The 22,417-nt window shown below is 38.9% G+C and overlaps 1 protein-coding gene across 4 annotated transcripts in view; it reads left to right on the forward strand.

Annotated features, from left to right (window-relative positions):
• Positions 1–22,417, forward strand: part of PCDH19 (protocadherin 19) — a 114,608-nt gene that overhangs the window by 41,231 nt on the left and 50,960 nt on the right. For all 4 annotated transcript variants that reach the window (XM_045805137.2, XM_087860386.1, XM_045805134.2 and 1 more), the window contains one exon: positions 21,005–21,063. In XM_045805137.2, the coding sequence (XP_045661093.1) occupies positions 21,005–21,063 (59 nt within the window). The remainder of the gene's footprint in view (positions 1–21,004; positions 21,064–22,417) is intronic.

Raw genomic sequence — 22,417 nt, forward strand, 5'->3', positions numbered from 1 at the left:
TAGAGTAGCGCTTTCAATTTCCTTGGTTAAATGACACAAGAGGCCTGGCTTTCAGCCTATCTCAGATTTCTATATGTCTTCCTCACTAAGAGTTATCATTTATAGGTTTTGATTTGAAGTGAGAGACGTATGACTCTTCCTTTCACTTGAACACTCAAAGGCCATTGTAGGGCTATTAATTGGTTTAATTTCAGTATTGCTGTGTCTCAGGAAATAGGGAGGCCTGAGGAGAGGGAGAGAGATGGGAAATGGCAGGTTGGGGGAGCAGTCAGAACACACACACTTATCTATTAAGTTTGCTATCTTATATGGGTGCAGTTTGTGGTGTCCCAAAACAACTACAATAGTAATATCAGAGATCACTGAACAACCATAACAAATACAATAATAAAGAAAAAGTTTGAAATACTGTGAGAATTAATCAAAATGTGACACAGAGACATTCAGTGACCAAATGCTGTTGGAAAAATGGCACTGATAGACTAGCTTGCTGCAATGGCTGTGAAGGGCAATTAGGTGAGGCACAATAAAAAGAAGTATGCCTGTATACTGTTTGAACCCAGGACCAGCTAATTATTTGACCATCACAAGAGCTTTCGTATACACAGCATGGTAAATCAGTTTTCAGGTGTAAGGCCCTAACCTGATAGATCACTGGGTGATCAGGGACATTTCCCTTCCCCTTCTAGAATGCTCTGTATTTAATCTTCTCATCGTTAATGAACAGATAATCACTGCTGCCAGAGGCAGGGTTGTAGAAAGGATGGATGGATGGCTGCTATGCTGTCTTCCATCTTCGTGACCCCTTTTACAGCTTTGTAGTGGTGTGCTTTCAGTGGAGTTAGGAAGGAGTTAATGTCTTTGAAAAACCTTGGATGTGGCTTGTTTTCGTCCTAGGAATACTGAAAAGATGAACATGTAGTAGGAAATTTCAAGATTTTTCTGGTATTAGAGACTCTTTTCCCCCCAAAAAAAGCACTTCTAGTAATAATAAGCCCAAATGACAGAAGAAATATTAACTTAGGAAAGTAAAATTTCAAAAGGCAGATTTTATGAAATGGTTGACTGCTGTTGTATTCTCATTATTTTTAGAACACAGGGAGAGGTTGTTCATACCTTTATTTGTTCTCTATCTTCTCATGCCTTATTCATTTATATTTTAAAGCACAGTGAAGAAAACTTTGTGAGGCAAGAGGTAAAAGTCGTCTTTGTTTACACAGAAACACAATGTGTACATTGTTGGCTCAAGTCCTGCAGTAGATAGTAAGGGTCTGGCTTCAGAGTCATCCATGCCCTGTTATGTAGGAAGAGAAGACACAGAAACATTGTTCTCAGAGCAGAGACAATGTTTCTGAATAAGTCAAGATTTCCCTTGTTTCTTCTTGTGACCTTCCCTCACCTTGGTCTCTAGATGGGGTCAGGCTTCCAGGGATGGCTTGTAGTTAGCTGGTAAGTGATGGGGAGGGACTAGGGCTTGGGCAGCACCTGGAAGGCAGGAGGGCTGCCCAAAAACTTTCAGCTTCTGGAGAAAAGACACGGTGTCAGGTGATCAGAAGAAGGATGGAACAAGCATAAAATCCACATCTTCAGACTCCATAAAAAGGGAAAAAGTGCTTGCTTTGCTCCCTACCAAGCGCGTGAATTTTATGGTAATCTCTTTACAGGGCGGAGAGTGAGTGGGTCTGAGGTGCTGAGGAAAATGAAGGTCTCCACCTACAGGCTGCTGCCTGAAAGGGCTGTACCTTCCTTTTCTTCCTCTGACAAGTGGACAAGGGGAAGTTTTAAGAGGCTATCCAAGCTAAGGCCAACTTGCTCAAGATTCATCTTTATGCAGAAGCTGCAAAAAGAATTTGGAAGTCATGAACATCTGACCACTGGAGAAAACCTTTACAGGCTCAAAAATCAGTCTCTGTGGTTTAATTAGCTACTCATCCAGACATTGATTTTTCTAGCACTTGTACTGAATGTAACTTGTCTTCCAAACTTTACAGAAGAGCCAACCCAAATCCAGCTGGATTTGTGGCTGTAGGGAAGTTGCTTGATTTTATTAAGCATGGCTTATGCTCTTTCTCTTTCTCTCTCCCCTGACACTCATACGTAACTTGCAAAATCAAGAATTAGAGCTAGAGAGAAGCAAACTCTTCCCCCCAAACAAATATTTCCCCACTTCCATCCCCCGTTTAGATCTCATGTGTCTGAAGGCAGTTCTGATGGTGTTACCCAGAAGGGCTTTCTAGGTTGCTCTCTCCTCTATGCTCCACATGTATATACATTATACACAGTATGTATATACATTATACACAGTATGTATATACATTATACAAATGATATTTGTGTCTTCTCTTACTCGTCCCCAACACTAGAAATGTGAGCTCCTTGAGGGCAGGACTGGAAATCTAATTCATCTCCATATCCCTAGCATCCACCATGGGGCCTGGCACGTAGTCTAAACAGTATTTGTTGAATTGAATTGAATTGAATTGAATTGAATTGAATTGAATTGAATTGAATTGAATTGAATTATTTCGGGCCCTAGCTGTACTAGCTGCCATTTGTTCTGCAACAGGCAGTCGTGGACAGCTAGGGCGCATGAAGCAAATCTTTTCAATTGTGGGGAAGACTCTGAATGATCTCTTTTTGCTTTTTATTCTACCCCTTCTCATTGCTCCCATCTACCAGTTTCCGCTACTGGTTGCCTGCAGTTTGTGCAAGGAAAGGTCCTAAACATAGTGCAGGGTTTTCTGTGACTTTTATGCCTTTTGACCCAGGACTGATGGCTTTGTCATTTTACTCAGCCTTTATATAGTATGGTCAAATTTGATTAATTGAGACTAACTTGGGGGCAGGCCATTGGGAATTACAGATAGAAAAGAAATGCAATTTTATCACTTTGAAGTTCATAGAGTAATAAGTAGACTAACAAAGCCCTTGCCAGGAAGTTTTGCCAAGTAGAATCCTTGGTCCTGCTTTAATGAATAAATAAGAATGATGTGCAATTAACATATTTATTGTTTATAAATTGCTTCTAAAGTGCTTAAAAACAATTTATGCTCTTAAGTAGTTTAAACACTTCCCTTGTAATCTTGTCTACACCATAATTCGCCCAGCAAACTTTTAAAAAATAGATACAGCAGCCTAGTTCTATGTGAATCATCACCAAATATGAATCAGTGATATCTGAACTACAAAGGTGTGACTCCAACACATAAAACAAGTAAACACAAAAAACGAGTAAATTTGAGAATGATGCTTTGAGGAAATGGGCAGAGCAGATTCCTTCTTTCCTATTTAGATGTTGATAGTGATAGAGGCAGGAGCTTAGATTTAGTTCTTCAGTCCTATTTAGAGAAGAGAAAATCTCTCTCAGAAGGAAGCAATACTTGCCATCATTCTAGCCACCCCCTCAGTGGTCTAATGCCAATTTCCACTGAGGCAGTAAAATGAGCAAATTTACCTTTTAGATAATTTCCCTATGATCAAACAATCCCCAGTGGGCAAGACTAATAGAAGATACTGTATTTTGATTGCAGTTTATCTCTAGCAATTATAGATGAGCAATTTAAGTGGCAACAAAGCAAGTCATTTGCTAGAATGAGGCCATATTTCACAGAGCTTTATCATTCGACTTTCTCTGAATCACTCAGCTAAAGACAGCCAGTTTCCTTGGGTGGATCATACATTCTCTTTCTACAGTATCCTGAGGAGCAATTCCTTTTCTTAATGATAGGATGTTGGTAAGAAATGATTTACAAACATCGTTTGCACTAAGTTTCACTTTTTCTTCCCATGAGAAATCTAGCTCACAGATCATAAAACATTTAGTTTTACTCTTTGGGGACTTCTTAGGAGAAATAACAGGAAGGAGAAACTGGGCAAGAGGAAAAAGATGAGGCCTGGCTTGGGTGTCAGAAGATATGAGTTCTAAACCCATGCCTGTGTTTGTATTAACCAGCTTTGTTGCTTGGGGTAGTTGTGAGGTTCCCTGAGCTTATTTCCTGGTCTTCAGAGTAGTGTGTTTGTGTGTGTGTGTGTGTGTGTGTGTGTGTGTGTGTGTGTGTGTATGTGTGTGCATGCATGTGAGAGAGAAAGGGGAAGGGGGGGAGAGAGACTCCCAAAGAGGTTTTTGTTTTTTTTTTTTTAGTGTTCTATGGGTATATAGGTTTTGTGATGGTCATGAGTTCAAAAGGAAATTTTTCAAAGCCTATAGTGGACAGCATAGCATTGTCAAGTTGCACTAATGGTGTGAAGAAGCTTTGCAAATGACCATTTCACAGTAAAGCAACTGAAGGCTCTATCATTATCTGAAGAAGTAATTAATATTGCATAAAAGGATTTTTTTTGAATTTATGAGGGATAGATCTCAGAAGGGACTATATAGATTGAAAGCAAAAGCAGTAGTCAGCCTGTTGGGCTTCCGTTTCCTGCTACCTCTAAAGTTAGACTGGGTCACAGGTCCCCTGATCCAAGAAGCAGGAGTCTTAGTTTCTTGCACTGACTCTGCCAATCCTAGGCTATTTGATCTTGAATTCAAAAACTCTCTGCACCTCAGTTTTTTTTCGTCTGTTAAAAAGGGGAAATGATACTTTGCCTATATACTTCTGAAGTCTTTTGTGGTTGCTGGAGAAGGTCATACATGAGGGCTCTGTGAAAAAAACAATTGCCACACCAGTACAAGGTACTATTTAAGAAAATAACATTTTAAATTGGGCCATTGAGATATGCAGCTCTACAGGTGTTTCTCATTCTGTTAGATTGTAAACATTCCCTTTAAAGGTGTGGATTGCTTCGTGTTTGATATAATGTATATTACATAATGGTGTCTTAATATTAATAAACATGGCTTCTAAATCTTTAGGTCATACTTTGGGTGGATGAAACAGATGGAAATAGAAAGATGGGAAGACAGAAAGTTAGTTTTTTACTTAAGCCAGTTCTCCCTCCTGTCTAAATTCTTAAGAAATGTTGGAACAAATACAAGTCTAGGAAGCACAGGAACTTAAGGGAAAGGCTTCCAGCTTTTCCCCATTGAGAATGATATTTGCTGTAGGCTTTTCATAGATGGTTTTTAAGAGATTGAGGAATGTACCCTCTATCCCTACACTCTGAAGGGTTTTAATCAGGAAAGGATGCTGTATTTTGTCAAATGCTTTTTCTGCATCTATTGAGAGAATCATATGATTTTTGAATTTTTCTTTCTGGATAAAATCCAAGACACTGATAGATTTGTGAATGTTGAACCACCCTTGCATCCCAGGGATGAATCCCACTTGGTCGTGATGGATAATCCTTTTAATGTACTGTTGGATTAAGAAGTTGTGGTCCATATATACAATGGAATATTACTCAGCTATCAGAAAGAACGAGTTCTCAACATTTGCTGCAACATGGACGGCACTGGAGGAGATAATGCTAAGTGAAATAAGTCAAGCAGAGAAAGACAACTATCATATGATTTCTCTCATCTATGGAACATAAGAACTAGGAAGATCGGTAGGGGAAGAAAGGGATAAAGAAAGGGGGGTAATCAGAAGGGGGAATGAAGCATGAGAGACTATGGACTCTGAGAAACAAACTGAGGGCTTCAGAGGGGAGGGGGATGGGGGACTGGGATAGACCAGTGATGGGTAGTAAGGAGGGCACGTATTGCGTGGTGCACTGGGTGTTATACGCAGCTAATGAATCATCGAACTTTACATCAGAAACCAGGGATGTACTGTATGGTGACTAACATGATGTAATAAAAAAACATTAAAATAAAAAAAATAAAAATAAAAAAATAAAAATCCTGTAAGAAAAAAAAAAAAAAGGAAGCACAGGAGCCTTTTTAAAAAGAGCTTTGCCAAACTTTCATTTCTGATTCAATCTATCAAAGGGACAAGTGAGCTCTTCCTATCTCGTAGACATGTCTAACATCTGCTGTTATTGAATTAACAAACAGTGGGTGAGCACCTGCTGTGTTCCCAGAACAGAGACAGGAACTGAAGATTTGGACGCTAAAGATGTGGTCCTTATCCTTAAGGATTTTCCAGCCTAGTGGTGGTGACAAATAGGCAATGCAACGTGTTAACATGATATGATAGCGATAAGTATACTCTTTATATTTCCTTAGGTCACCAAGTGCCTCACATTTCAGAACTGGAGAGTCCTAAGTAAGAGGCCAACAGTCTTGCTCTAAGGCAGCACTGCCCAATAGAACTTTATGTGGTGATGAACATCTATATATCTGTGCTGTCCGGTGCGGTAGCCACTAGTCACATTTGCCTATTGAGCACTTGAAATGTGGCTACTCTGATCAAGGAACTAAATTTTTTTAAATATTTTTTTATTATATTATGTTAGTCACCATATAGTACATCCCTGGTTTTTGATGTAAAGGTCGATGATTCATTAGTTGCGTATAACACCCAGTGCACCATGCAATACGTGCCCTCCCCACCACCCATCACCAGCCTATCCCATTCCCCCACCCCCTCCCCTCTGAAGCCCTCAGTTTGTTTCCCAGAGTCCATAGTCTCTCATGCTTCATTCCCCCTTCTGATTACCCCCCCTTCCTTATCCCTTTCTTCTCCTGCCGATCTTCCTAGTTCTTGTGTTCCATAGATGAGAGAAACCATACGATAATTGTCTTTCTCTGCTTGACTTATTTCACTTAGCATTATCTCCTCCAGTGCCGTCCATATTGCAGCAAATGTTGAGAAATCGTTCTTTTTGATAGCTGAGTAATATTCCATTGTATATATGGACCACATCTTCATAATCCAGTCATCTGTTGAAGGACATCTCTGCTCCTTCCACGATTTAGCTTTTGTGGACAATGCTGCTATGAACATTGGGGTGCATATGGCCCTTCTCTTCACTACGTCTGTATCTTTGGGGTAAATACCCAGTAGTGCAATGGCTGGATCATAGGGTAGCTCAATTTCTAACTTTTTAAGGGACCTCCACACTGTTTTCCAGAGTGGCTGTACCAACTTGCATTCCCACCAACAGTGTAGGAGGGATCCCCTTTCTCCACATCCTCTCCAACAATTGTTGTTTCTTGCCTTGTCAATTTTTGCCATTCTAACTGGCGTAAGGTGGTATCTTAGTGTGGTTTTGATTTGAATTTCCCTGATGGCTAATGATTTTGAACATTTTTTCATGTGTCTGTTAGCCATTTGTATGTCTTCCTTGGAAAAGTGTCTGTTCATATCTTCTGCCCATTTTATGATTTGTTTATTTGTTTCTCGTGTATTGAGTTTGAGAAGTTCTTTGTAGATCTTGGATACCAGTCTTTTATCTGTAGCGTCATTTGCAAATATATTCTCCCATTTCGTGGGCTGAAGGAACTAAATTTTTAATTTTATTTTTGTTAACTGAAATTTAAAGAGGTACATGTGTGTATCCTATTGGACAGTAAGGCTGGAAGAAATGGTAGAGTGGGCCCATAGTCAGGCTCCAAGGCAGTCCTGAGTTGAAATCTCTCTTGTTCTGGATCTTAGAAAGCCCTAGTCAAGTTGTCCCCATTCTTTAACCGTTTTTCTATTCACGTACTACGCTAGTCTTTGAGTGGCTCATTTCTAGCTGACAGCTCTGAATTATGCATGCTAATGTGCTTTACTTAACCCTGGGATAAGGGTTTTTTTTTTCTTCCTTTCTCTCCCTCTCTCTCTTTTTTTTTTCTTTTTTTAAGAAAAGAGATTCCGTGACAGTTCAGTCATAACAAAGGAAGGAAATCGGGTGAAGGAAAACTAGTTTATAAAGGCTTTTAAAATGTCACAAACTTTGATTTTCACATAATTTCAGATGGTATGAGGTCATTTCAACTCTTTAAGCTGAGTTTTCTCTGTCTTACACACACACACACGTGCGCACGCACACACTTTCCAGCTAAGGTGTCTGCTGCAGAAGGTTGGGTGCCTTCTATTCCTATTAAATCAGCAATTAGAAAAGTTGGCTCCATATATATTTTTTCTCTCTCATGCCAAAACCAAGAATGTTCACTGCATTATTTCTTTTTCTGGTAGAACAGATAGGAGGAGAATGAGCCAAAATATCCTAGGAGGGAACTCCAGAAAGAAAACTCTTCATAATGTTCAATGGGAATTTAGTTGGAAATAGAAATAAATATGCAAGGTAGATCAAGTTTATGACCTGATGATCAGATGACTTGTCATTTGTCTAGTAATACAGTATTACAAAAAACCTGCACATATATTATTTTACTTGATCCTAAAAATAATTCTGTAAGATAGGGCAGATGTTATTTCGATTTTATAGATTAGGAAACTGAGGCGAGGTTCAGTGATTTCTGCAAGGTCACACAGCTGGTAAGAACTTTTTCTTTTTCCTTTTTCCTTTTTTTTTTTAGTGTTCAGTGGTCCATTAGTTGCATATAACACCCAGGGCTCATCACCACACATGCCCTCCTTAATACTCATCACCCGGTTACCTCAGCCCCCCACCCCCTCCCTTCTGTAACCCTCAGTTTGGTTTCCAGAGTCCAGAGGGTTCGTCTCCCTCTCTGATTTCTTCCCATTCAGTTTTCCCTCCTTTCCCCTTGTTAAGAACTTTTTCTATTTTTACTTTGAGGGCTCTGTATTTGGAGGCTTTCTAGGGATTTCCTTTGAATATTATGTGATCTTTTCTAAGCTTATAACCATCTGCAAAAACAGTTGCCAGGGTGACCTATGGCCCTAACTGAAGTAGTGTCCACCAGGATCAAGCATTTTATAATGACCAAACACAAAGGTACAACATTCTTTCCCTTGCCAAAATTATGCATTATGTGTGTGTGTGTGCACATATGTGTGTGAATTAAGACATAACTGCCCACAGCTCTTTTTACTTTAACCTCAAAGTGTTTCTGTGTTATCAAGTAGACACATTGTTGAGCAGACTGGGATGAAGAGTGTGCCGGTTTCCTTTGATAAAAGGGTGGAAAAAGAGGTGTCTAAGAGTATTTGAAAGACCAGCAGGAAGCTGGGGAGGCAGAAACTGAGAACAGGGCAGGGAAGGAAGGTAGAAATCAATCGCACAGGCTGAAGAGGTATGACTGCCTGACAGAGGACAGTGTTAAGTTTCTGACAGCGTTATTTTTGTTGTTGTTGTTGTTGTTTTTGACAGGTAAGTTTGGGATTGTTCCTGGTTTTTGCTGCTGGGAGTCTGATGGTAGAGGGAGAGTGAAGTGTTCCTTCTCATTTTTTCTTCTTTTTTTAAATTTTCCAGTTTTAATGAGAAATAATTGATATCCGTCACTGTATAAGTTTAAGGCATACAGCATGATGGTTTGATTTACATATATTTTGAAATGGTTTGCCACAGTAGGTTCAGCTAGCATCCATCTTCTCATATAGATACAATAAAAAGAAAATAAAGAAAAAAATATTTTCTCCTTGTGATGAGAACTCATAGGATTTACTCTCTTAACTTTCTATATATCCTACAGCAGTGTTACCTGTAGTTATCATACTGTATATCACATCCCTAGTACTTATTTATCTTATACCTAGAATTTATACCTTTTGCACACCTTCCTCCAACTTCCCCTCCCCCACCCTCTGCCTCTGGTAACCTCAAGTCTGACCTTTATTTCTGTGAATTTGGTGTTGTGTTTTTTAATTCCATGTGTAACTGAGATCATACAGTCTTTGTTCTTCTCTGACTTATTTCACTGAGCATAATGCCTTCAAGGTCCAGCCATGTTGCCACAAATGGTAGGATTTCCTTGGTTTTTAATGGCTGAATAGTATTCCATTATGTGTGTGTGTATGTGTGTGTACGTATATAAAACAACTTCTTTATCTACTTTTTCATCAATGGACACCTAGGTTGTTTCCATGTCTTGGCTATTGTAAATAATGCAGCTGTGAACATGGGGGTGCAGGGATCTTTTCAGGTTATTTTTCATTACCTTTGGATATATTCCCAGAATTAGAATTGTTGGATCATATGGTAGTCTATTTTTAATTTTTTTGAGGGTCCTCAATACTTTTTTCCATAGCGGCTATGTATTAATTTACAATCCCACCAACAGTGCATAGGGTTCCCTTTTCTTCACATCCATTTGCTATCTCTTGCCTTTTTGATGATGGACATTCTAACAGGCATGAGGTGATACCTTACTGTGGTTTTAACTTGTATTTCCCTAATGACTAGTGACTTTGAGAATCTTTTCATGTACCTGTTGGCCTTTCATATATTTTCTTTGGAGAAATGTCTATTCAAATCTGTTGCCCAAGTTTTATCTGTGTTATTTGTATTTTTGCTATTGAGTTGTATGGGTTCTGTATATATTTTGGATATTAACCTCTTATCAGATATATGGCTTGCAAATATTTCTCCCACTCTGTTTTTTTTTTTTCATTTTGTTGATGGTTTTTTTTTTCTTTGCTGTGCAGAAGCTTTTTAACTTGATCTAGCCCCACTTTTTTTTTTTTAAAGATTTACTTATTTATTTGAGTAGGGGGCAGAGGGAGAGAGAGAATCTCAAGCAGAATCCCTGCTGAGCATGGGGCTCATGCAGGGGTTGATCTCACAACCCTGAAATCATGACCTGAGCTGAAATGAAGATTCAGGGGCTCAGCTGACTGAGCCACCCAAGTACCCTGAGTCCCACTTGTTTTTTATTTTGTTACTTATGCTTTAGATGTCATATCCAAAAAATCATTACCAAGACCCTTATCAAGGAGCTTTGTTTCTATGTTTTCTTCTAGGAGTCTCATAATTTTAAGTCTCATATTTAAGCATTTTATTCATTTTGAGTTAATTTTTGTGAGTGATGTAAGATATGGGTCCAGTTTCATTTTTCTACATGTGAATATTTAATTATCCCGGCACCATTTATTGAAAATAATTGTGTCTTTTTCCAAGAGTATTCTTTGCTCCCTTGTCAAAAAATAGTTGACCTTATGTACTTGTCTTTGTTTCTGACCTCTCAGTTCTTTTCCACTGGCTAATTTCTCTGTTTTTCTACCAGTACCATACTGTTTTGATGGCTGTAGCTTCATAGCATACCTTGAAATCAGGAAGTATGATGCCTCCTGCTTTGTTCTTCTTTCTCAGGACTTCTTTGGCTATTTGGGTCTTTTGTGGTTTCATAAAAATTTTAGGACTCTTTTTTCCTGCTTCTATAAAAAATGCCATTGGAATCTTGATAGGGATTGCATTGAACCTCCCCTCATTATTTTTTAATCTTCCTGCAGGAGGAAATTGCTCTAGTTTCATTCACCACCCTTGAACCTGTCATGTTCAAGCAGGCTAGGTTATTTTTCTCCTCTCAAATAGTATACCCAGTTAGCTAATCCTAATTACTTGTATTTCACTGCATTTTCTAGAATCCTAATGAGATGTGTTCCTAGTGGTGTGAGTGAAGGATATGGAGTGAAACATCTTGGATTCTAGTTGCAAATGTGACACTGCTTCTCGCTAGTAGAGGGCAAATCTCTTAACCTGTTCTGTCCTGCTGTTAGTGGGGTTAATAATGTTTATTTAGCTCCTAATAGTAGCAGGAGAATTAACTAGTTAATGTTGGTTAAAAGGCAAAAAAAAAAAAAAGAAAAGAAAAAAGAAAAGGAAGGAAGGAAGGAAAGAAATGGCAAGTTTTTGTGTATTGTGTCCCTTTCCAAATGCTAATTCTTTTTTCAGGATGATATTAACAGGCGGCATCTGCTCCACTGCAGTCATTAAGCACCTCATGGATGTCTTGCTGGCTTGATGAGAAGCAAAATTCTTCAGTTCTGTGCCATGAGCTCTGTAGAAAATGTACCTACCTTCAGCCCCGGTTTTCAACTTGGGTGTCTATTTTCTGCGCATCTAAAAATATTCGTTTCCCTTATTGCTTCTCTAAGGTTTAGTAATTTTTCTTTCTCCTGAAACCCTTTTTATTTACTGTTACCGGTGCAAAATGACTATTTTGTTTCAGCTGTGGGAGAAAATGATCCCTTTTTATAACAGCTTGTTAAACATTCTGGAATTCTTTGTGATATAAAGTTCCATATAAATGCAAGATGCTTTAGTGATTATTGTTCTGTTCGTGCATTGCATAACCGCATTACAGATTTCTAATACTCTGACAATTTCAAGCTGCGGATAATATTAGCCACTTTGTGTAATTATGGCTTCACTGTGCATGGTTGCCAGCACTCTTATGTCAGAAAGTAGCCTTTTGATTAATCTCTGTTTTCGAATCAGGTCAAATTCTAACCTGCCCTTACCTCACACCCTGCATAAAATGAGAACGTGTATGACGATTTGGGAGGACAGGTAGGGGCTTTTAGAGAATGAGTAAACATTTCCATTACTTTCTTGAATCCTCTTCCTATTTCTTCTCAGTTATTGTCCATGAAGTGATGCTAAAGTTTGAGCGCTTTCTTGCCTCCAACACTGATTTGGTGCAGTGCTTAAGTTGCTAGAAAATGGAGGCTACTGTGGATCGCCTTCAGTGTGCAATGCCCTTTATTTAAACTACAGACATAATTAGAGAGTTGCCAACGTTAAGCAACCATGGAGTCTGATTTTGAGAAATATTTATTGCACCTCATTAAATTTGAAATTAGTACTTAAAAGATCAGAAATAAATAATCTGTTTATATTTTTTGTGACAGTAAATATAAGTGGATGCTGTGTATGCACATTTTTGACTCTACACATTCCACTGAACTGAGATATGCCTCTGTTTGCCATGGCAGTAATCAAAATAGCTGCACCAAAAGAGAACTACGGAGAATTTCATTGACCACAAACAAGAATATGGTCTATTGTATTGTATCTAATTAGAAAACATCAAGCTGACACAGTCACAATTTCTAAGATTGTATATTACTTGACTGTTTTTGGTCAGCATGATTACATGTTACAAGCTCCAGCAACAAGCTGGACCAGGGAAGTGAATTTAGAATGATATGCCAAAGGCTGTTACTCCTTCAATGTTAAATAAGCTTGTGGAAGCAACTGGGTTTTAAGTGATATATAATATAAACAATGAGATTGGGGTTGGAATTGGATTTGGGGGGGTGTTGTTTTGGCCCACAGGCACAGGGCCACCCACTGTTTTCCCTCCAAATATTTTAAGTCTTTTCAGCTGATGAGGTTCCTCAATAGAAATTATACTCTGCAGGAAGTTAGGCCTCCATAGCTGCTAAATAACAGATTTGAGGCACCAATAAACTCGAATTTAGCAGAAAGGAATGGACCAGCTCAGTGTCTGAGAGTGTGCTGGGCCTTCCCTGAGCCAGAAGGGCTCAAACAGAGGCTGTATTCAGGAGAGCTCATATGTGACTCCCTGGGCCATTTCTTGTGGGAGGTCTTATGTTTGTTTTTTATTGTCCGTTGGGCCAGATTTACCAAGTCATAGTTTCTGAAATTGGAGCTACCCCATAAAGTCATCACTAGTCCTGTTAGGTCACCTTGTAAAGATGGTTGCTAGTGCCTTTAAAGGACAGCTGAAATAGTTACCAAGGTCTAGGGATGAAAGTGGCTCATTCCTGGAACCCTTGGACTATGTGACTAAGCTCTCCAAGTGGGACTGGAGAACTACCTTCAGTTAGTGTGTGCCAAATTTATCTTTGTCTAATTGCTCGACTATACTCTCTTGATTCACTCACTGAAAGGAACTAAGAAAGTCATTCTGAGGAAAATAGGTATAAAGCAGACTAATCACTTCCTTGATGTTACCATCTTGTGTTTGCTTTCTGTTTCAGTAGTTGGTAATGCCAAGAACAGTGCTCCTGGGAATTTTTCTTGCTGTCCTTGTTTTTGTGGCATGTTCTAGCTGAGTCAGTATTTAACATGGCTGTAGCACTTAACCTGTGTGTTTGTTTTCTTGGCTCCTTAAGAGGGGAATAACAGTTGGCACCTGCTTGTAAAGTACTTTGATATTTGGGGATGAAAGGCACTCTGTGCCTGCAAAATAACTTTAATATGTTGTAGTTACATATTTGGGGATGGTGATTGGACTCCAGGGTTTGTTCCACTGGCAAATATGATTGATAGCTACTTGCTTCTCGGGGTTAATTTTGTTTATGTGGGATAAGACAGCGTGGCTCACATGACTGGATTCATCTTATTTACTCTTAAGCTATTTTTACTCGTACTGAGGTCTTGTTGATTTTGCATTTCTACATAGAATAGGCATTAACTGGTTCCTGAGAGCTTTTTATAAGCAGATACTATTTTATAGTGCACCATACCCCACAGAACACTTAGAAAAAGATCCCAGAGCCTTATTCAGAAGGCCTTGCTCATCTATTTAATGGTATGGTGCTTAGCCTGGTCTTTCAGCAGGATTTTGCCTCTGAATTACATGGATTCCTGCAGAAAGCTGCTGTGTTTCTCAAGGAGGTCTTTGTAGTAAAATTTGCAACTGGGTTGTTCTTCTAATGGCACAACTTTGGCCCAGTCAACAATGAAGGCGGAGAAAAGCACTTTCTCTAGGCTGCCTTTGTCACCTCTAGGTAGTGTGACCACATTGATGGTGCTAGTGAAATTTTAGGAGTGATGATGAAAGGCTACCAAGAGGGGAACTCTTTCAACTTAACTTTTTGGATGTTAGTTAACCACATGGCCTGTGTTTCCCCGTAGATAGCCCTGTCTTGAAAGCCACTGGAATCCTAGAGTTCTCTTTCACATGTAGAAAAGTAGCTGCCACACTGTCAGTCTGTGACTCAGAGGACTGCAATCTGGCAGAGCCTTATCTTCTTACAGAAATTTTATCTGCTTTGGTTTGGAAACATTATCTTGTGTCACTGCTGCCATTCCCAGAGATGTGGCAGGACTGATGGATTTAGATGGGCAGAAAGCACCAAAGTGTGTCAGCTTATCCCTGGCAGTTATATCCAGACTACTGTATATTTATAAGGTAATGGTTGGGAGTGAGGACAGAGAACAAATTGCAACTAGAAGGCAGTGTGTAGAATGGATGCTTTCTGAAGAAACAGGACCACTTGGCCTAATAGAATTGATCATCGGCTTTAATTGTGATAAGTAGCCTCATTATTAACCTCTTCCAGCTCTTCTCTGTTCATTCACTGGTACATATTATGAATACTTGCTAAGTGTCTAGCACTGTGGCAGTGAGGACTCAAAAGAGAGCTTCCAGTTCAGCTGGAGGATGAACTGACATACTACACATGAAATAATCATAGAACCCAAGGAAATGCATAAATATATTGTACAGTCTGTACACAGTGCTGAGAAATTGCTAAGTAATGTGGCATGACCAGTGATGTAGATATATTAAAAATGAGGGAAATTAGATACGGAAGAAGTAGAGGACTGATATTGGATGACCACTCAACTAAAGATTTAATTTAGATTTAATGCTGAATGCATCAAGAAACCCCTGTAAAGAGTTCCTTAAACCCTTGGAAAGAGAAGCACTGTGATGAAAACAGTGGGCGAGGAAGATTATCCACATGGCATTTTGCAGAATGGGCTAGAGTAAAAGGCAAATACAGATGAGAAAACAGTGGCATAAGGTGAGGAAGGCTGTGGAAATGTAGCTAAAGGAACAGATACACGCACTAGTTCTAAAAACTTTAAGAATTTTATAACCCATTTGATAGGGGAGAGAGATTGCCTTTATATATGATGTGAGTTTGTATGTGTAAGAAATATAAAGGCCAGATCCTCCTCTGTGAGTCACCTACTCTCATCAAGCCGTTATGGTACTATTTAGCTCTATGAAGTAGCAGTGTAATTCTCAGAGTTGTACTCTAGTGGCCTGTGTGTAAGTATATACATGTATCTGCAGGAGAGCATGTGCCACTCTTTGTGTGTGTAGGGTGTGTGTGTGTATGTGTGTGTGTGTATGTATTTTTCATGTTTTTTTTCTGAATGGTTGTCATTTTAACCATCCCTGGTAGGAAGTCCATTAGTTTGTGACCTCCTTGCAGGTGCAGCCTATGTCTTTTTTTTTTTTTTAACCTGCAGGGGTTGGTGCATGTTTATTGAATGGATGAATGAATGAACAAATGAATGAATGAGAGCCTTTTGTTTTAGAATCCTAGAATTTTTGGAACTTAAAGGGAACACTGACATCATTTGGGTTAGTCTCTTCATTTTATAGATAGATAAATTAAGGCCCGAAGAGGGATAAGGTGATTTATTCAAGGCTATCAATGAGTCAGTGACAAACATAGGAAGGGAATCCAGGTTATCCCACTATACTATATTGCTCACTGTAGTCAAAATGGATGTCTGTGATTGTGCATGTGAGAGAGAGAGGAAGGGAGGGACAGGGGGAGGGAAGGGGGGAGGGGGGAGAGAGAGAGAGAGAATGAATGAATGAGAATTAGTCCTGAGATATGTGTGTAGGCATAGTTACTCGGAGCTTACTTGGCTTGTTTTCCAGTTCAGGGTAAATATGAGCTTTCTAGTGATGGCAGCTTTAGGGATGGTGCCTTTTATTCCATCTTCACTAATTCCTGCTTCAGCTGCTGCTGTCTGATGGATGAGTCTTTGAATATACATTCTAGCTGGAGGCATGCTGGCTTTATTTTTTATATAGAATTTACATTTTCATTTTTATGTGTTGGGGATAAGAAGTAAGAAAAAGCCATTTGTCAATTCATTTCCTAAACATGCCTTTGTGAAGAGATGTCATTTGAACATATAAAACAGCAATCGGTTTTAGAAAAGGGTCTTTTCATCACTGATCCATAAGTACAATTATCATTATTAGACATCAGCAGTTTAAAAAAGGATGAGCATTTTAAAATCACTCTGCTGTGCATCTGATTTGTGATTCCAGTTTTCCTGTTTGTATTGCTAAAATGATTATGAGTTTAAAACAAAATAATTAGCAGATTGCAGTTAGGATGTTTTTCAGTTTGATGAGACTTTTAAAGTGTATTTTAAAATGGCTATTCGTTTTCAAATGAAAACCTTAAGGTTGGAGGATTCTCTGTTTTAATCTCAGTGTCTGCAACCTTTTTTAGCTTTGTGTAGTGACCTGGGGATTTGTGCTACTGGGCAAAGATTCTAGTTCTGGATATCTGCATTTATTAGTTTCTTTCTCCTTCGAGTTGAAGTCTCTCCTGGTGATAAATGTGGTGCTGAGAGAGGCACAGTCGCTCTTCCAGAGACTAGGGTAAAATTCAATGAACTGGAAAAGTAATGCAAAATGACAATTAAAGTAGGGCATTCTGGTACCTTGGGGGCCTGACAAAATGGAAGAATTTGACTTGTGATGTGCCAGACTTATTAACATAGAGACATCATACCATACCACCTACCCAGAAGTCTTGTTGGAAACCTCACATTTCCAGAAAGGAGCTCAGAATAGAAAGTGGTGATCAAAGAAGGCTCCAAAACAGGTAAAAAAACAAAAAACAACAAGAACCAAAACATTACACAAAAGTCTCTGTATTAAAGATCATGTAATTTCCCTCTTAGAACAACAACATTTCAGCTCTCTGCCCAGACCTTAACTCTTATTTTCTAGACAAATACAGTTTCTAAGAACACAGTAGAGTAGGAGAATCAGACTCAAAATGGAAGAGGAGCTGTTTTTGATATATTGATAGCACTGAGAAGTAATAATACAGAAGTGTTTGATAGCAAGGTGGTGAAGGACATATGTTAAAAATTAAAGGTAAGAACTCAAAAACCAGAGCACTTTGGGGCCAGTGAGTATCCCGGCAAAACCTGCATGGCACAGTGATATATGTTTAGAAGGGTGCTCCTGAGTAACGATAAACAACCGATAGATACCCTTCAGAAACCAGGCAGAATGGTTAGGATTTTAAATCAAAGTCTTAGTCCTTGCAGAGGAAAGCCCTAAGCTATCTAAAAAAACTCAGCTATCCAGAAGTACTTATTCTTTAGGTTTTCAGAAAATCAAGGTGTTATTAAACCTAAGCCAAGTGAGAAGTCTGTTCTCAATGAGTTCCTAGGATAAACACTTCTAATTAAAGAAAGGATTTGGGAGAAATACATTAAATAGTGGGAAAGTGACTCTTATTTTCCATTCCATTGAGACTGGAAGTAAAAGTTTGCTCTAGACCCATTTTTTTAATGTCAAAATTAGTTTTTTCAGAAACAAATGTTGTTCTTGTCTCTTTACTGTGTTCCTGTGTTAACTTGGCTGTCTCATTAGAGATGGGGACATTTCCTAGTGAAATTAATGTGACATTTAGAGAAAATTTCCCCTCTCAAATGTTTCATGTTATTTGCCATTTAGAATACTTAGAGAGGGGATTGGAATAATGTCAAGCAAATTTTGATTAAATAAGGCTAACCAGGAGCCAATATTTTCATGCAAAAAAGAAAAGCTCTTTTAATATTTCTTTAAAAAGTGTATTTCTGCTCTGCTTCTTTAGTCTATGTTGAGATGACCTTGACAAATAACCTGACAGAAGAGATGCCGTCCTCTAAACAGCTGGGCTTGCATTAGAAAACACAGCACATCAGGTCAAAGCCTGTGGTCGGTCCTTTGCTCAGGACAGTTCTCTCCTCTGGATGTACATTAGAAGTACCTGGGGAGCTTTAAAAAATAGCAGTGCCTGGACCCGACTCCGGGCCAATTACCTCAGAATCTCTTGGACTGGTACCTTGGCAACAGTATTTTTAAAAACCCCAAAGTTCCCTAGTTGTTTCTAATGTGCATTCGGGCTGAGAACCCTGGCTTAAGACATGCAAACTATTCATTAAGAAAAGATTATTTCTTTCTTCAGGTGGTCTGAGTCTCATTCTTTGCTTCATCTGAAGTGTGGAAAAAATGTTCCCTTTCAATGCACAGAAGTTGGGTTTGAGCACATACCTTGAATCAATATGAGCAGAACACTTGACGTCAATATACACAGACTGATAATAGGGTATCTGTGGCCAATTAGCTCAGTTGTTTGGAATGTAGTATTAAGGGGGTCAGGATGGTGTATGCTGTCAATTAGAATAATTCTGTTTCATAGGTTGTTTCCATAACTCCAATCAAGTGGCCTCACGAAGAGACCTGAGACCGATTACAAAAACAAAAAGACAATGGATGACTCAACATAGGCCCATCTGCTATGGGAAAATTGGTTCTAGAAATCTGCCTCATGATTAGTGCTTCAGGTTCCATAGAAAGCAGGGGATAAGGATTCCCACCATTACCACCATGAGTCATGATAAATTCAGTTGAACTTCCCCTTTGGATTCATGTTCTATTGTCTTTATTTTATATAGGGAAGAAAGCGAGGCATGCAGAAATTAGGTAATTTAACCAAGGTTGCACAGCAAAACTAGTCATTGAACTCCTGAGTACTTAATCAATTTCCTGTTTTAACTGGATAGCATGCTTTTTGGCAGGTGGAGACTTCCACTTGTTAAATTATATATTGTATTGACTATCATAAAATAGCACACTTACCCAGCACAATTTTTGCCTATTATGTTGGTATAATAAATTAATTCAAGAAATGCTTGTTGGTTGACTGACTGATGGATAACCTCTTCCAGCAACACTTCCAGCATTTAATTCCCAATGCAGCTTCAAGTTTGCCTCTTCTTCCTGTAATTATATTTGCAACAGTTTCAGCGTCCATTTTCTTATGAACAAATTAGAAATGAACTGACTCTTTTGATTTTTTACTCTCCCAACCCATTCCTGACAACAGAACCAAAAATCACTTGTGGTTTACATTAAAGGGGATTTTATCCTCTAGATAAAAACAGTGTGAGTGGATATTACAGAGCCTGTCTTCAAACGAGGAGCATGTAGAGGGCATGAGCATGCCTGAGTAAGTACAGGACAATGGTGGGATTTAGTTTTCTTCACAATACTCTCTCCTCCTTTCTCTCACCTACTCACCACGGCCATCCCCTCCTACTCTAGATACTTAGGGTCTCTACCCTGATTTTTTGCTCTTTGGTACTCATGCGGTGGTTGATTTACTATCACCTATCCTGTTTTCTCTTCTACCAGACTCTGAGTTCCTTGAAACCAAAAGCTGCATCTAAGAGCCCCGCACAGTTAATGTCTGACAGGAAGTCATCTGAAAGGAATCTGCTATTTTGTTAGCTGGACAGCTATTGTGTTTCCTTTTTCAGGCACTTTTAGTCGAAGTGATTTCAGAAGGCCCCAAAGAATGGTAAGCGTGGTGAGGATGTCTGGTAGGCTAGCAGGAAGATGGAGATACGTTTAAGGCATTTTCCAGTATATACAATGATTCTTTGAGAGTAGTACTTTAGTGTTGGGGGTAAGATTCATTTTACTAGGACTTTCGGTTACTTCAGTGTCAACTGTTCCCTGCATTCCCACCTTCTAAGGCTTCCCCTCTGGGTGCTCATAAACGTTTTTCCATCTCTTTCATCTGGCAGGTATTCTGCATTTGCTTTTGTAAAGCTGTTGCTCAGGCAGTCTACTGGAACCAGATTAGGCAGTAGTGTTTTAATGATAGGAGCCGAGACAGGGTTTGCTTGCAAACTTCATGTTTCACATGAAAGGCTTTGGCACCCCCTGTGGACTGCCCTTCACCCGGTTTCAGGCATAATTCTTGTTTGCCTTTATATCTGTGATAAAACGGCAGCCTTCCTGCATAACCAGCACTGAGCAAAATGTCTTAAAGGGAAGTGCACAGTTTAAATCCACAGTAGGGGATTACCTTGCCCACATTTCCATGTCTATGGAATAAATATTTTAACATGTTAATGATCTACTACTAATAAAAATACCTTTGTACTTCCAGTCAATTTGATGGACACAGAATTATATCCACTGGGAATGGGAAGCAATTAGTTTCTGTAAAGATTAGGGGTCATGCTGTATCTTCCTCTAAGTGCTTGCATGGTCAGTAGCCATCCATATTCTAGCGGATGTTTGTATCAATTTCATCTTGGCCTGCAGCAGGTGAGGGCTGCCTCCACAGAACCCCCAGGGCCCTAAGGAGGCGGCAGGCATTCCTCAGGCTGTTACCCCACTATGGCCTCAGTTTCTGATTCATTCATTGCTTCTCGCCCAGCAGAAAAATCCCCCTAAGTAGGACAGGTTGGCTCTTTTCATGAATCATCTATGTAACCTTTTTAATCTTTTTTTTTCCCGTTGCAGACTGAAAACTATTCCTTTGATTCCAACTATGTGAACAGCCGAGCCCATTTAATCAAAAGGTATGTTGGTTCGCTTGCCTATTTCTACAACCAAGCTTCACTTAATATAAAAAGCAAAACAGATTAAACCTTTTAAATGATGCCTTTGTTTTTTAAAAATATTTTTTTAATTTATTTGAGAGAGAAAAAGAGAGAGAGAGAGACTCTCAAGCGGACTTCCTGCTGAGCACGGTGTCTGACTTGGGGCTGGATCCCAGGACCCTGAGACCATGACAGGACTCAAAATCAAAAGTTGGGTGCTTAACCACTGAGCCACCCAGGAACCCCATGATGCCTTTGTCTTTGGATTTTAAAATGAATGCCTATCTGCTTATTGTAAGAGATTTGAAAAATTCAGAAAAACATAAAAAAATAAAAATCACTGGTAATTCCACTATGCCAAAATAATCACTGTTGGCATTTTACCATGTTCCTTTACATCAAAATGTATGCATAAACACAAATTTAAAAAAAAACTGGGGTCATATTAAAATATGGTTTTATATGATGATTTTGAAATCTAATATTAGAAAACAGATACTCTCAAAATCATGTTGATAATCAAAATTCTTGTTGCTCTGCACTTTAAATGAAGAGAGGCCTTAAACAGTTTCTCATGTGGACCTTTCAGTGAATTTCAAGATTGCCGTTATTTTGTCAGCTTTGGAATCATTTTAAAGCTATGTTAATGGCAGATTAGCTAATTTATCTTTCAAAAACTTTGTAGATGAGAGAGGAAAACAATCTTTGCATGATTCAATACTTCCTAAATTATTTGGAAGTGTTTCAAATGTGGCATTCAAAATTAAAATTTGAGTGATTGGTTGGTCATAACTCAGTTATACATGGAGCTACAGAATGCAGAGCTGAATACGGCCAAGGAACATTCCATCTGGTGGGGCACCAAGGTTCAGGGAGCCCTCTACGGAGGGAGAACTAAACAAAATGGGGAACTTCTTGTGCTGAAAAACCAGTACTGATTATTCAGATGATGCCTTTATTACTGCTTCATGCAAATATCCTCTTGAATGGTCCAGTGGTTATTCTGCAGCTAAAATTGAACCCTGAGCGTGTTTGTTAAAATAATATAAATAAAATAGAGAAGCAAGCAGAGTATGTTAGAGCTACAGTAGAGAAGATGCAAAAATTCTATTATTTTGCTGGCTCTAATCCCATAATTTAAATCATCAGATGAGTAGGATTTGAAGAATCAACTGGCTTGTCGAACAAGCCACTTTAATTCATATTTAATTTAATTCATGATGCTGCAGTAATTCCTGAAAACATGCTAGGCTTATCTATATTGGTCTGGAATTGCTTGTGACCTTAAGTGATGATCGTTAATTATCGTTAATTAAAATGAATAGCCCAGCAT

This window comes from Ursus americanus, chromosome X (assembly GCF_024610735.1).
Source record: "Ursus americanus isolate L20-20 chromosome X, mUrsAme1.1.p, whole genome shotgun sequence".
Classification (NCBI taxonomy): Eukaryota; Metazoa; Chordata; class Mammalia; order Carnivora; family Ursidae; genus Ursus; species Ursus americanus.